Here is a 15,295-nt window from a genome sequence, read left to right as displayed (position 1 = left end):
TTGACATTATAATATATTATTACACAAACATTTATAAGGCCAGATACTTTCGTTTGTAAATATATGTCTTGTTTTTTACATCTCTACACATTCCACGTCACGTCCATATGTAATTTAAATTTACTCTCCTATCACTGTACAGGAATGCTTAAGGAAATCTGTCTTTCTGACTATCTGCCATTGTCCTTTTCTCCCCTCGTCCAGAAATGAAAGTTCTGTTACATTTCCCTCCCCCTCTAACGCCCACCCCATATCCACATCAAACTCCTTTGTATCATTAAAGTGAAAGCATATGGTTCCAGAGACCTTTTTAAGTCTAAAACATCTGTGACGTACATATGCAGACTGAAGAGACGAACGAAATTTGTACCAACGCTGGGATTCGAACCCAGGTAGTCTGCTCAATATGCAGCTGCGCTAATCACTATGCTACTTGGCACAGTGGCTTTGCACAACTGCACGGGCTACCCTGTCATGCCTCCGTCCTCAATCCCAGTTCCCATTCACACCTCAGCCCCCTTGGTTTTCCCCCTAAACTTCCCCTCTGACCCCCACGCAAATTCTCTCGTTCCAATCTTGGCTCGAAATCCACATCAAGATTCTGCTAGTGGTATTACTTTACATCCCATATACATACTCGTTTGTCCACTTACAATAACCAGAAGCAGTTTACTCATCCATCTTGCGATTCACAGCATTCATAAATTTAACGTGATACTGTGCGTCAGCAGATATTATCCAATGTTGACGGTCTGAATTTAATCAAGTTCATTATTTTAAAAATGCCCCGTAAGTTTTAAATATTCATGTCGGATGAAGGAAGCCATATTGGCAACTGACAGTACACCACCGCGTAAAGAACAATTAACCAGACACGAGTTCCAGTACGAGTAGTTTGTTAAATCACGGTTACGTCAGTCCAGACATTTTTTCTCGTTTTCAGCGGGTACTTGCATGAGTGTGTGCTCAGTAATAAGCAGCATACGTTGCCACTATAGTTGATTATACCTCAGAAAAAACAGCTGTTAATTCAAGGTATTGCTACAAATGCAACGCCACTTTTAGACTCTTCTGGACATTTCTGCCGAATGCAAGAGCTGAAAATTCACAATACCAGTTCTCACACAGAGCAGTGTCACAACGAAGAATGTTTTGTGGGAATGTGGTCTCCGGACCACCAAGGCAAAGTCTGAATTACGTGTGTGAATTCCTAACTTAGTATACGAGTCGCCACCTTACTATCCAAAGTATTTTACCAGTTAGATCTGAGAGATGTTGACAATCTAAATACAGTTTTTTTTTACATCAAAGACCTACGTTTTATAAGAATGTCCTGCGCATATTTGTTGGAGGAAATTTAGGTATGTACTTTTTATATTGGTAAATTATATAATGAGTACGTAATGGAAGCACTAGGTGTAATTCAATAGTAATGTCATTGTTCACTGACGTGAATGCATCAGAGATATTTAATTACCCGACTTTCTTGATTATTTGGAACACTGTTCGAGACAACGGACTTATGTACATGCCAAATCCTCTAATTTGCCGAATTTCGATTCATCAGTGTACAAAAGTAAAGATCTGCAATAAGGCTGTTTGCGTATTTTTGTCTCCCAAATGAAATAAATTAATTTATAATTCGAGTATAAGTATTATAAGTTTATAATTACAATACGTACTGCCAAAATATTAGAATTGGCCTGTAGCACAGCTACCAGTAGAGAAAATTGACTCCTAAAGAGTGTAATCCAGAAATTTTCAAATCTAAGTTCGAAGGTATCCTAGTGACACACTATTTTCGTTTCGGACAAGAGTTTCTTGCCGTTTTTCAAAGCTTTGAATTAAAACGTAGTAAATGTGATACAGCTTTCTTGCGCTTCTAAATTTTTGCTGTTTTCTTAATGAGCTTATAAATGTTCTGATAGACTGTTTGTGATGTACGTAGCGGATAGTTACATGACCAAGTAGGATTGTTACAGTGGACCTATGGAACCGGATCAATTAAATAAAGTTTGAGTTACTGTTCGTACGTATAGTGATGCAGAACTATTTCTCTTGGGACTAGGATTCGAAAAGAAAAGACTGGAATAAAAAGAAAACGATGCATTTACTTATTCAAATTAACTGTCTCGTCTAGTTAAAGAAATGCGGTACTTTACCTGTCGGGGTTAGATTCGAAAGGAAATGAGTGGGAAAAAGAAGACAATGGACTGGTTTTCTGGCTTATACAAGTGAGGCAATACATCTAAATTAAGAAATAAAACGAAGTTCAGCTCATAGTTCACTCAGTTACAAGGATTTTTTGCGACATTTAGTAGGCTGATATGTAGCTAAAATGGAAACGCAAAGAGGGTCAATAACGGTACGTCATTGACTTCAGCTGAGTGTGAATTCATCTCTTTCATGAATCACATTACTCTCAGTTGAATGAAACAATGTATACTTTTTACCGTCTATTTTAGTAAAAACTGTTTACCAAAGTGTATCGTTCTACTTCTACGATATTTGAATCTCATGCTGTAGTTGTACAGAGAACAAATTCCCATCTTGAAAATTTACAAAGAATGTCAAGCCTTGAGGTCAATGAATTAGGTGGACAGTATTTATCTGATTTGTACGACGTAAGTCAATGGGTAAAGTATTCAGAAACTGTCACGGTTACGTTTGCACTTCGAATATGAGGGAGATAGCAACAGGTGCAGTTTCCATTCCTTTTCGTCACATTTACAGCATTCAGCATTAATAACAGGATAAATTTGAATAACGTCAGACGTCACTGATATAAACCACACTTCAGGGAGAAATACAGCACTGTGCAAAAGAGGGTGGTTCAGTTATTTCTTTAGAAAGAGAAAGCAGTGAGTTATGCTGCCAAGTTAAGAGTAGTCTCAAGAGCAGTACTGCGGTATCCACGTAACGATCGCAGACTTTTGATTAGTATGTGGGCGAGAAATCGCGACGTGGACGACAAGCAAGTTCATTTTGATTAACTAAGACAGAAATGTCGGTGGATAAATTACCATTTTTTGTGTAAAATTATTAGCAGTTCTGCACAGACAAGAACATTGGCGACATACAGTTCATTCGGTATTACACTGTACGTAAAAGCAGTCGTTGAAACTAATAGAGAAAAATAGAATTAACAGAATCGAATGCTTAGAGACTACAGTGGTTCTTTTTGATGATAAATGAAAGCTGATGATATCGTACTGAATTACTGTTGAAACGAAGAACCTGGCATGTTTTGAATCTTAAGTTACTAAGGTCTTATGGAATACTCTTTTGTGTGTAAACTTCAAGTTTTACCACAATTATTATTAAAAAATTGTAATTACTGTTACTTGTGCCATACGTAGATGTGTGACTTAGGACCCGCTTTATGAGGGACAGAAAACTGTGACATTACCCTCTAAGGACACCTCACTGATAAAATTTGACATCAAAAAGTCTCCCACTTTGAGGATGATTGTGGTATTCACAGACTCTGTTATAGAAGTACAGTTGATGTGCCGTACCTCTAGTGATTTTAAGCCTGTGTCAAAACGTTCCGAAGTCCTTAGCTATGTGATAATCATCTACAGAAATAAATGTCTGCGACACAAGAGAGATGTGTTTAAACGCAATTTCAATCACGATATGTCCTTGTTGTAACATTAAAAAACTTTAAAGGAAAAAAATAAACACGTAGCATTTGTAAAAATTGCATGTTGCATATTATAAGCTAATTACAAATACGATCATGGAACGAGTAACCAAATATTTAAGCGAATGCAAACGACTCTTTTGGTTGACATCAAGAAATGGAAAAATGAGAGAATATTGACGTGAAGGAAGTGAGATTACCTAAATGAAAAGGGAAAATCGTAACAGGCTTTCGCAGGTAAAAATAGTATTCTCTGGTAAAGTATGTCTAGGTGTATCAACAGTGGCCCAGGAATGAGTAAGAATTTTTTGAAAATAAACATGTGATCACAACATCATGGAATAATGTAAAACAGGCAGTGCAAAAACAGAGAAGAACTACAAAGAATTGGAAAGCAACACCAGAGCACGATGTAGCAAATTAAAATGACAGATAATGTTCTGGTACAATCTACAACGTATTATAGGGAATCAACAGAAAAAAGTGTGCCAAAAACTCCAATTACAAGAAGTTACAAATTTATGAGGTAAGTGATAACACATGAGAGACAGCAATGAAGAAAGCAATGTAAGATGAAAACGGGAGATGACAAAACAGTTTGGAGCAAATAACATTGATTATTGGGGATGCTGAATGCCATATTTACGGATAAGTTAAGTCATAGCACAGAATACGACGAACTAAAGGTCGCAAAGAGGTTATGAAAACAAGGAAATCGCAACATTGGACACTACGAGACACAAACCACACAGCGCCATCTTGTACTGAATTTCCTCTCGACAGAAGGCACACGACTTGTCATCCGTGAGCGTAGAAGCACCTCTGGAAGAACGCCAGGAGAAACTTGATTTTGTGAAAGTCCTAGCCGTCGCGTTCATTTCCAGTGTTTCCGCTTGTTCGGGTGCTTCCATAGCGCCGCGAGAAGTTGACACAAAAAAAAAAAAAAAAAAAAAAAAAAAAAAGAGGATGGAGGGAGTTGCGTGGGCGAGAGAGCTATCACCGTCGGTCGTTTGTCTGCACAAATGTCTCAGTTGTGGGTTAAAGGACGTCGCATGGAAAAAGACGCCGAGGGGAAGAGCGAACCCCTTTGCCTCAGATTTAAGCTGCTTGTGCCCGACAAAGTGATCCTTTGTGGTCCAACGCTTCAGAACAGTGGAGCTGCAGTCTGTAATCAAGAGTCCGTATCTCGAGGTGCGGCGAAATGGGTGGAATTCCGCGAAAATTTTTTAACCGTACCAACTAGAATTACATTCGTGACGATCCTCTATCTCTGTTTCCTTGGAAAGAAAAACATTTTTTCCAAGGCTTCTGTGGAAGCAAATTCTTATCCCGTACACTCATTCTTATACATAAATATTTGCCTTCCCGTGTTATTAAAGCAACGTGGAAATGTATAGAAAACAGAATTCCCCGCGGAATTATCTAATTAACAGCGAACCCTTGAGGAATTTCAGCAAGTATATTTTTTTATCAAAGCAATTTGTTTTTGTTCTAAGAAAATAGATTAGTCCTACACTTCTAGTTATTAAATCTGAAATGTTGGACTATACAGTAAGTAATACTTTCGCACCTGTTACAGTTTCTTGCAGAGATGTACACTAATGAACCAAAACATTACGGCCACCTGCTTAATAGCTTTCTGGCCCGTCTTTGGAACGAAATACTTACTGTTTCTGCGTATCACGAAACCAACAGTTCGTTAGTAGGTTTGTGGAGGTGCATGGCGTTAGATGTCTACGCATGGGTCACGTAATTCGCATAAATGACGAGCAGCAGATTTGCAGACGCAGCGATGGCGCTCGATAGCGACACAGATACTCCTCGAACCACTGTGGCACAGTTCTGGCTCCGAGATCTGGATGATTATGCTGCTGAAGGATGACGTCGCTATCAGAAAGCCATCAAGCATGAAGGGATGCAAGTGGTTCGCAGCTGTCAGCGTGTCTTCGGTTACTACCACAAGTTCCGTGCAAGTGCAGGAGAATGTCTGTAGTAGCATAATACTCATCTCGCCATCCTAAGTCCGTGGCGCGTTGCGTATTTCGAGCCGCCGTTCACCTCGATAATCGCACTTGCGGAGACGACCATCGAGCTAGTGAGATCACCCGAAAAGCCGACAGGTTTCCATCGATCGACGGTCGAATCACGATGTTCAATTGCTATTGCAGTCATCATTGTCTATGTCGTTGGTTCAACACGTGAACATGTAGGGGGGGGGATCTGCTACGTAGGTCCATGTTCAACAGCGTACAACTAATAGTGTGCTCCAAAACACTTGTGCGTGAACCAAAACTGGGTTCTTTCTACAGAGACGCCACAGATTTAATGTGTCTTACTTTGCAGAGCAGGCAAGCTTCCGAAGCCACGTTCTGAGTATAGACGTGTACATCGAACCATTTAGAGCCTAGTGGTAGTTTCGCTGTCCTGCCTCTCTCCGTAGATCTTACAACAGTTGGACGTGAACATTCGAACAGATTAGACGTTTCCTAGATACTCGTCCACAGGCTGTGGCCTGTGCCTTGACAAAGGTGCTTGTCTCAGTGGATTTTCCCATTTTCAGCCCACCTCTTCGCTAGGGTGTTCCCGTATCTGTCTCTGCTGCACCTACATACTTTTCATCGCGAGTCACATGCCCGTAGCGTCAACAGGCGGCACCCAACCTATCGCCGGCAGCGGTGGCCGAGCGTTTCTAGGCGCTTCAGTCCGGAACCGCGCGACTGATACGGTCGCAGGTTCGAATCCTGCCTCGGGCATGGATGTGTGTGGTGTCCTTAGGTTAGTTAGTTTTAAGTAGTTCTAAGTTCTAGGGGACTGATGACCTCAGATGTTAAGTTCCATAGTGCTCAGAGCCATTTGAACCATTTGAACCCAACCTCTCATGGGCTGTGGTAATAATGTTTTGGCTGATCAGTGTATACTCCGCGCGTGCTGTTGTACAGCATTTCCCATTTAATCTTGACCATCCTAAATAAATTTATCCATAAGTAAGATAAACTGGTATACACCGCATGTAGCCGGGATAACGCAAACCATCCACTAGTTCAAGTTGACAGTAAACACATGAAAACACAAAGAGATTACACGCTGATCCCTCAGTCAGCCGTCGTCGGCTGAGGGTTGGAGTGAGAAAAGCGTGCGCCAACGAAGAGAAGTTAGATATGTAACATAGCGTTTAAAGGTATTGCAATACTGTATTACATGAACCATATCATAAATAAGAAGACGTTAGTTCAACAACTGTTGTGCTAACTGACGTTCTACATGGATGAGTTGCACTTCTAATTACCACTATTTGGCATTCTTTGATCTCATACAAATCTTCAACTAAGGACGGCTGACCGAGGGACCAATATGCACTTTTCGCGAGGTTCTACTTGTCTGCTGACAACTCCAGCAAGTGGACGAGTTACGTTACTCCGATCACCTGCGCTGCGTGCTGGTACAGGTGGTCAAAAACAGCTTTGTGCTACGTTTATAATAAAGTCATGCTTGGGTTGATGGTACACTGTGGTACAGTTTTCAACATGCCATGAAGCAGAGAAGTGGATTAGTAAATAAAAATGTAGGTTACTATTTGAAAAAAAAGAACTACAGTCGTTCATAGTTTCGTAATGAAGAAAATTACAAGAATGGCATGCCGGGAAATCACCTCTAAGTAACTTAACAACATTTTCTTGATATATTTTTCAGTTTGCTTTCAGAGAAAAAATTATCTGGTGTGGTAAAGATATATTGGACACCAAGTCTGCTACTGGTTTGTGGCAGAAACGGCACGTTAAATTAAGAAATCTGACGTTTTCATCATAGTACTTGATTGCTAAGTGATGTAACACTGATTAGTAGTTGTCTACTATATAAATGTGAATAAAAGATTTCACTGAATATGAAACACTTACGTTTTTACAGAATGTAGAATTCACGCTGTTCGATTATAAGGCACCGAAACGGTTAAAACGTAACATAAAATATTGTGCGTTACATGATTTTGTTATCTTGCATATCACCGAGAGTGAATATTACGTTATCAGATACGTTAGTTCCTGATGTGCTATCGTGTCGTCATTGAATATACATACTTAAAATATTGAAATATCGGATAAGTGGTGCTTTAGGACCAATAAAAATTTAAGAATTGTCCAAAAGGCTTAAATGCTTGTATCCCTCCTGCAACTGATAGTTTTCTTTATTTGTTTGTCATTTTATACAATTTAGAACTTAGGCGATTATCAAGTGTCTGCACTCCTGTAGATAATACAGCCGCCATGACTCGCCGGCGGTGGAAGCTCACGTATTTGAGTAAATGGGCCTCGCCTGAAGGAAAATGCACCAGCAAATCGTGATGAGCTTAATTCCATTGCTGTGGCGGTAAAAAGCAGGAACACCGCTGCAGAGACTAATAGAGTTATATTGGTTGTAAATACATGTTGTAGGACAATGAGGTGCCGCATACCGAAAAGCTTTGCCTATGCAACATTTGTAATCAGTCTTTAACGGGTTCAATAGACGCTATGGGCATCAGTTACACAAAGGCATAGAGAAATCGACGAAAATGAACAGCAAGAGGATTGAAATATGACGTACCGTTATGAATGACGGATACCTAGGCTGTTATGCGGCTGCTAGGGAGAACGAAAGCAGAAGCTGTGTAAACACGGAGGCGGCGCAAGAGGCCATTCTGCAGAATGCTTCTAGCGGTAAGCTCCCTTATTGCGAAAACGTTAACGCGTCCGGCGTAGCGACTAGTCTTAAAAACAATGTTATGGCGACGTTAAGCAATTATGACCCTGCGTTAAAGGATCTCCGGCGCACTTCTTTCATATTACACTTGTAAATAACACGCTTAAGAGTCAACATGGCGTAGTCCTCCTGCTTCTCCTATGACATGCAGCTCGACAGAACAATTTAGAGCACTGAGCCTCGTAATGGACGAAGCTACTAGAAATGAAGTGATGTGTTCCCTCCTACTTTTCAGGAAGCTTGACGGTGTTTTCATTTAAACACGACGCATAACCTACACTGTCAGGAAAAATTTCTTACAGTAGCAATACTCTGAAGTCTAAGTCAACTGATGTTTCTCTTCAGACACAAACGATGCTTGAAAAAAAAAAAATTGGTTCATAAATGAAATAGGGAATCACGGTAGCGTCTCCGTTCCTCTTATTCTTCGTGAATAAGTCTACTTTTACTTTCTTGTTTCGTATCTCTTTGCACCTCTTATTTGAAGCTGGATAGTATTTTCCTGATTCAGTAAGTTGAGACTTATTACAATAATAGAAAGGTAGTAAACTGTTAAAGAAATAATAACCTAACTCTTTGGCTGACAGTACCGAAGTTTGTAGACGTAGTATTCATTCCCGTAATCTACATAAGAACAAGTACTTTTAGTTGACAAAATTCTTGGTGGAACGAGATTCTCTGGTCAGAAGATTTCCATGGTCCACTGAAAGAGTTTTAGCTGTATCATATGGGAACAATATTACCACATTTTGTGGGAAACAATTCAGATTCTACTTGAAACAGGATTCTGATAGTTTTGTTTTTCAGTTATCCTGTCTAAAAGAACTTGTTCGTGGCTTTCAGATCTTTATAAATGTTTTAACTAGGACAAATCCGACCAGTGAACACAGGAAGTGAAAAAAGTTATACCCTCCATCGGAATTGTATGTAATGACACACCAAAGCGTAGATGTACCCCTACAAAACTTTTTACGTTTTTCAGGTTGCAGCTTTTCTTATAATGAATATAATATGTCTCTCAGTTGGAAATACCGTTTTACAGTTTTGATCATCGTCGTTTTTAGACGATGACAGATCATAACCAAATAATGCTTTATAGACTGAAACAAAATTCGTAACCTAAAAAAAAAGAAACTCTGCAATAAATTGAGGGGCATATGTGCTTTTCATACCGAAATAGTTGTTCATTCGAGATGTGACCGAAAACACCTTTGCTACGTATTTAGATTCCGTAAGATCAATACTGCCGATGTTACATGAATATTAAATTCTCCCGAAACAGTATTTACAATACTTATGTTAATAAAGCTTTTGTACATTTAATAGAACTTCAACCAACAAAAACCATTTTAGTCGCTTACTTCATTCCTTTTGGTCTCATTATCGAACGTATAAATTTTATTTCATCTGTTTTGCACATATATACGGTCCTCTCTGTGCAAAACTGCAAATTTCTGGCTCCTAAAGGTTTACCCAAACCAATTTGTTTGAAAGACGCAAAAGTTGTTAAACAGGTTCCTTCAGAGACATAGAAGAATTGTAATCTCAAGGTACCATACATGCTAGAGACGAAGATCATCCTGAGGAATGTATCTCATGGCCGTGGAGTCTTCCTCAGTGAGGGAGAACAGGGATTCGGAGCGAGCTCGAATGGCCTGATAAAGTACAGCCTATCATCTGGTTGCGGAGTAAAAGCCTTTGATTAGCCGTGTGATCTTTTGGTGGTAAACGCTACGTAGCAGAACAGAGGCTACACATAGTTTCTAAGCTTTTCTTCTCATTTTATTCAGTTCCATTTCCCTTCCACTATTTTTTGTGCGTAGGTATCTTTTTTGTGTGTGTATACACTCTTGTTTACGAGTGAGAATCTTACACTTTACTTATTCAGAAACGTTAATCAACGTATTTTCATCCCGAAAGTTTAACAACGGGCTTGACTGCTTCCAATAACTGTGTCTATTGAAGTATACAGCGAGATGTCTGTAATCAGGCTGTTTTAGTTACAGTTTTACGATGTATTAGACATCAGCCCTCAGGTGGATTCAACCAGTATTGATGTATAAAAGACATTTTTGTCCTCGTTTTTGTGGCAGCCTGTGGTGTTGCTTCAACTGCTACTTTCCAAACAGTGTACTCCTATACAGGTTACATAATCTTGTTTCATCAAGTTCAACACATAACGTATTTAATCACATATACTTAGAACAGGAAAAAACGCTTTGTGCATTTGTTATTGCAAGCAGGAAACTGTATTCTTTTTTAATATTATTTGGAAGATCAGTTCTTTTAGGAGCTTTATTATATAATACACAGTTGTACTGTATCTCTTTTGTAACAATCGATTTCAGGCTATAGTCCAACCATCTCCGCGTTATCTGCAACAGGAAAATTTTTTCCTTCAAATGTATCCAAATGAAGTAAAATGTTTTCCCTTTGATGCAGATAACACGAAGATTGTTCGACTATAGATTGAAATCGATTGTTTCGGTAAAAAAGGAGAACAAATGTACTTTACATAAAACATTACCAAAGATTTTTCAAAGCTACCCAACACTATGTACTCAAAATGTTTTTCTTTTTCTTACTTTCAGAATAACGAAAGAAACATGTATTGAAAATAGAGAATGAAATAAGGTGTTTTATTCATTACATCATTTGAATTTTCGTTTCCTATGTTTGGTATTTTTGATTTCCTTCGAAAATTTCGCTTTCTATCCTTTAACGTTGTGCAATCCGTCAGCTTTAGTGCAATTATTTTGACAGTACTAAAAAACGGACATTATACTAAACATTTTCCTCAGAAAATTTTGAGACCTTTTTTCAGCTATACTGAATTTGGACGATATAACCACTTGAAAAAATTTTGATCAGATGCCAACAGATTCCAGGCAACCTGTCGTTAATCATTCAACTCACCTTTAATTGTTCATCGTGAGTGTATTCTACCCGATAAACTCGAACGCACTATTTGCTACAAGGAAAAGTTCATATGTTAGTTCCGGGTAACTCTACACTCGTAATGGTTAAAATGTGGTGCAGAATCATAAACTCTAGTGACTGTTTACAAATAATTGTACGTCTTCATGGTGAAATATTCACGAAACTTATGTTTTTGTAACAAGAGCCATAAAAATCATGATGTAACAAAATCTACATTATTCTTGAAGAATCAAGGTCACTAGTATTTCTTTTTATTGCTATTACCGGTTTCTACAGGTCTACGCTGCCATCATTGGATCTCGTAACATTAGATTTACATGCTTTTTGCAACATTGTAATTCACATAGTGATGGTGCGTCGAATTGTAAAAATGAAGAGCGGCAGGGCAGCATGTCACAAAATACGACACAATTAAAACGGACAACACGTAGTGCTGATGTATTGTGACACACTTTAGTGCTGGGACATTAGCACAATATGTATGTTTTAATTGTGTGGCATTTTAGATGTGACGTGCTGATGTTCGTTGCTAATTTTTATTGCAAATTGACGCAAGATCAATATGTGGCTTCTGGTGTTGTTAAAATCATGTACATCTAATAATGTAACAACCTCTAGTACAAAAAAAACTAATTACTAACCGTCTTGATAAACTCGTTTCTTAGAGAACATATAACTTTGATATAATTCCCAGGACTGACGCAATGTAAAACATATAAAAGCTTCAATGAAATAGAAGTAACTGCCAATCAGTCGTAGGATACAGTTTTATTAACCTTGACCCACATTATTTATAGTCAATGTGGGAGTCGTTGACAGTCTAGCACATGTAATCCACTTAATCCACGTTTAAAATACATTATATAAAAGTAGTAGCTATATATGAGACTGAAGGCTATAGCGGCGAATCTCGATGATAAAGTCTTCTCGGGTTGACAGCCGAGTGCTGGAGAACAACACATTGACTCGGCTGTCAACCCGAGAAGACTTTATCATCGAGATTCACCGAGAAAGCCTGCATTCTCATATATAGCTACTACTTTTATTTAATGTATTTTAAACGTTGATTAAGTGGATGACATGAACTGGACAGAGTCAACGACTCCCACATTGGCTATAGATAAGGGGATTCTACGTACAGTATCTTCTGGAGGAAACAATTTTAAAACCGTAGAAACTTTAGCCGAGGTTTAATGAACCTGTATTTTGCAACAGATTTTCTTTTATTTCTATTCCGTTGAAGCTCTTGCATGCACAGTTGCTGAAGCGCAACCATGTTCAAACTCTTGATATGTATATAGTATCCACCTGCGGGCTACCAATTGTTCAGCTCTTGGACACCTAAACCAATTGGTACACCGGTGGATTATTTTATTATAATACAGGCAGGAAAAAAGTGATGAACTAGTTCTTATGAAGAACTCAGTTGAGGGGGGTAGGACGTCAAACGGGCCGACTTGGAGCAGAAGAGGCACCACAGGACAATTTAATTTCCACTGTCTACATTTTTACAAATAAATTCATTAAACCTTAACACCATGACCAGAAAGATTCAAGATTCATACTCAAAGCAGAGGAAGCTCAAAAACGTAACGAAACACATTTTTTAAAAAGTGAAATTACATCACTTTTTCACTTACTACTGGCTGCATTTGTTGCTATAGGTACACTTTATTTCCTAAGTAAGAGAGATTGTTCGATGACTTTTGAACAGCATACAAACCATAGTTACAGGTGTATGAAACTCTAGAAGTTATTTAATTTATGAAAAAAGGATGAACTGTTACATTTTAAACTTCAGGTTTAGAAAAAAATCTCAAGTTTTATAGTTAATTGTTTCAATTTTTTGAGATATTTGGAAAATATCTCAAAAAATAGATTTGGAAAATTTTAAAGTTTCATACACCTGTAACTACTGTTTGTATGCTATGAAAAATTCATCGAAGAATATCTCTTACTTAGGAAGAAAAGTGTACCTAAAGCAACAAATGCAGCCAGGAATAAGTGAAAAAATGATGAAATTTCACATGTAAAAAAACGTATTTTGCTACTTTTTTGAACTTCCACTTCGATGAGTGTGAGTCCTCAATCCTTCCTGGTCATGGTGACAAAGTTTTATGAATTTATTTGTAAAAGTATAGACAGTAGAAATTAAAATATCCTGTGGTGCCTCTCCTGCTCCAAGTCGCCCAGTTTGACGTCCTACCCCCGTTAAGACATCAGCCACTGAGTGAAAAAAATCACGTCCCCGTATTTCACGTTACAGGGTTCTTAGCAAAAGTTTCCCGGGGAAACATAAATATGTAGAAGAGAGTAAACGAAAGATGAAGAAATGCAAGAAAATGTAGAGGTGAAAGGTTTAGTAGGGAGTGCCCGCGGCAGCCTCACCCATTGTTGCGGTCGTCGGTCGGCAGGGAGAGAGGAGAGCGCCGGGAGCGTCTGCGGCGCCTGCGGGAGACGGTACTGCTGTGGCGTCGGTCGGCGCGTGTGCGGGGTCGGCGGCGCCGGTGTGGATGCGCGCCCGCAGCCGCCCCGCTTTATAACCGCCGCCCGGCGTCGCGACGCGCCGTGACGTCACGGGCCGTCCGGCGCGCCGCCAATGGGCGCTGCAGGCGTGGGGGCTCCGCACGCCGCACGCCGGCGCTGGTCCCCGCCTCCGAACGCCGCCCCCACGCCCGCGTGAGACGCCGATTTAATTACCCCTCTCTGCAGTGCGGTGTCATTCCGAATAATTCCGCTTACTTCTGACAGATTATCGATATTAAATTTCACCTGCTTAACTTCTGTTTACTGTAGCCCGATTAAAATATTATCCGCGTCGGCTTTCGGGACCGGGCGGCGCAGATAGGTGCAATATTGCCGGAGATCGGATGGCGGGAGGAAAAGTCGACCAGGGGGACTGCTAAGTATGTTGTTAACGGAACGAACTCAAAATACGGCCGTCCGGCACTGGAATTTCGTGTAAATGCAGAATGGTGAACAGCAACCTGGTAATGAGGATAGAGCAGGATAGGGGACATCGAACCGAACAAAAGTTTCCAGATAATCATGGGTCGGAAATGCATTGTTCTGGAACTGTAGCCATAAAATTATTGTCAGTGAACGATAGCCCTAAGTAGTGTGTGCACTTCCAGAACTGGGCACAGTTAATATCAATTACCCTATAGAGAATGAAGTTACACAAGTTTTCAGGAGGTGATGATTAATAGCTTCTACGAATTTTTGGAAAATCATGGTTTACAGAGAGCAGTACCGGATGATTATAAGAACAGGTTTCTGTTGTTTATTATAGACAAATTACAAAAGAGAGAAACTCATTGCACTTATCACAGGAGGAAGATAGAAAATGGCTCTGAGCACTATGGAACTTCTGAGGTCATCAGTCACCTAGAACTTAGAACTACTTTAATCTCTCTAACCTGAGGGCATCACACACATCCATGCCCGAGGCAGGATTCTAACCTGCGCAAGTAGCGGTCGCGCGGCTCCAGACTATAGCGCCTAGAACCGCTCGGCCACTCCGGCCGGCTACAGGAGGAAGGTTCAAAGATTTCACACAGCTGTGCTGTTGTTTGTAGCGCCAAGGATACTACACCACAAGAGAAATCATATTGTGTGTTGGAATTATCGCGAAGTCAGTCAATCGTTCAAGTGCATTCAGCAAGAAGCCACGTCTGCACCTGCAGATTTATAAGTGGCATAAAAAAATTCTTAGAACACGGTTGAATGCTCAGTGGGAAGAGAACTCACTGTATAATCCTCCTAGCTCTCCGGCTAATTAGGCTTTCGTATACAACTGAGTACCTAAAGTGCCGAATCTGTGGGGAAAAGGTATCTACTCCGAAGAATAACGCAAAATAGAGAGACGTGGATGAAGTTATAACCGCATCCCCACTGCTCAGTACTTTAGCAGTGACGATTAGAAACAAAGTTCGGTTAACTTTATATATTTTTATTACGTAAACTGATTTT

The 15,295-nt window shown here is 39.7% G+C and overlaps 1 protein-coding gene across 1 annotated transcript in view; it reads right to left on the bottom strand.

Annotated features, from left to right (window-relative positions):
• The window catches only part of LOC126281795 (allatostatins), a 485,816-nt gene extending 471,982 nt beyond the window's left edge, over nucleotides 1-13,834 (bottom strand). The window contains exon 1 of the mRNA XM_049981007.1: nucleotides 13,712-13,834. Coding sequence (XP_049836964.1) covers nucleotides 13,712-13,715 — 4 coding nt within the window. The 5' untranslated portion in view covers nucleotides 13,716-13,834. The remainder of the gene's footprint in view (nucleotides 1-13,711) is intronic.
• Nucleotides 13,835-15,295: the final 1,461 nt, after the last annotated feature.

Source organism: Schistocerca gregaria, chromosome 7 (assembly GCF_023897955.1).
Source record: "Schistocerca gregaria isolate iqSchGreg1 chromosome 7, iqSchGreg1.2, whole genome shotgun sequence".
Taxonomy (NCBI): Eukaryota; Metazoa; Arthropoda; class Insecta; order Orthoptera; family Acrididae; genus Schistocerca; species Schistocerca gregaria.
The sequence above is the reverse complement of the archived record's forward strand: the minus strand, read 5'-3'. Positions and strand labels throughout refer to the sequence as shown.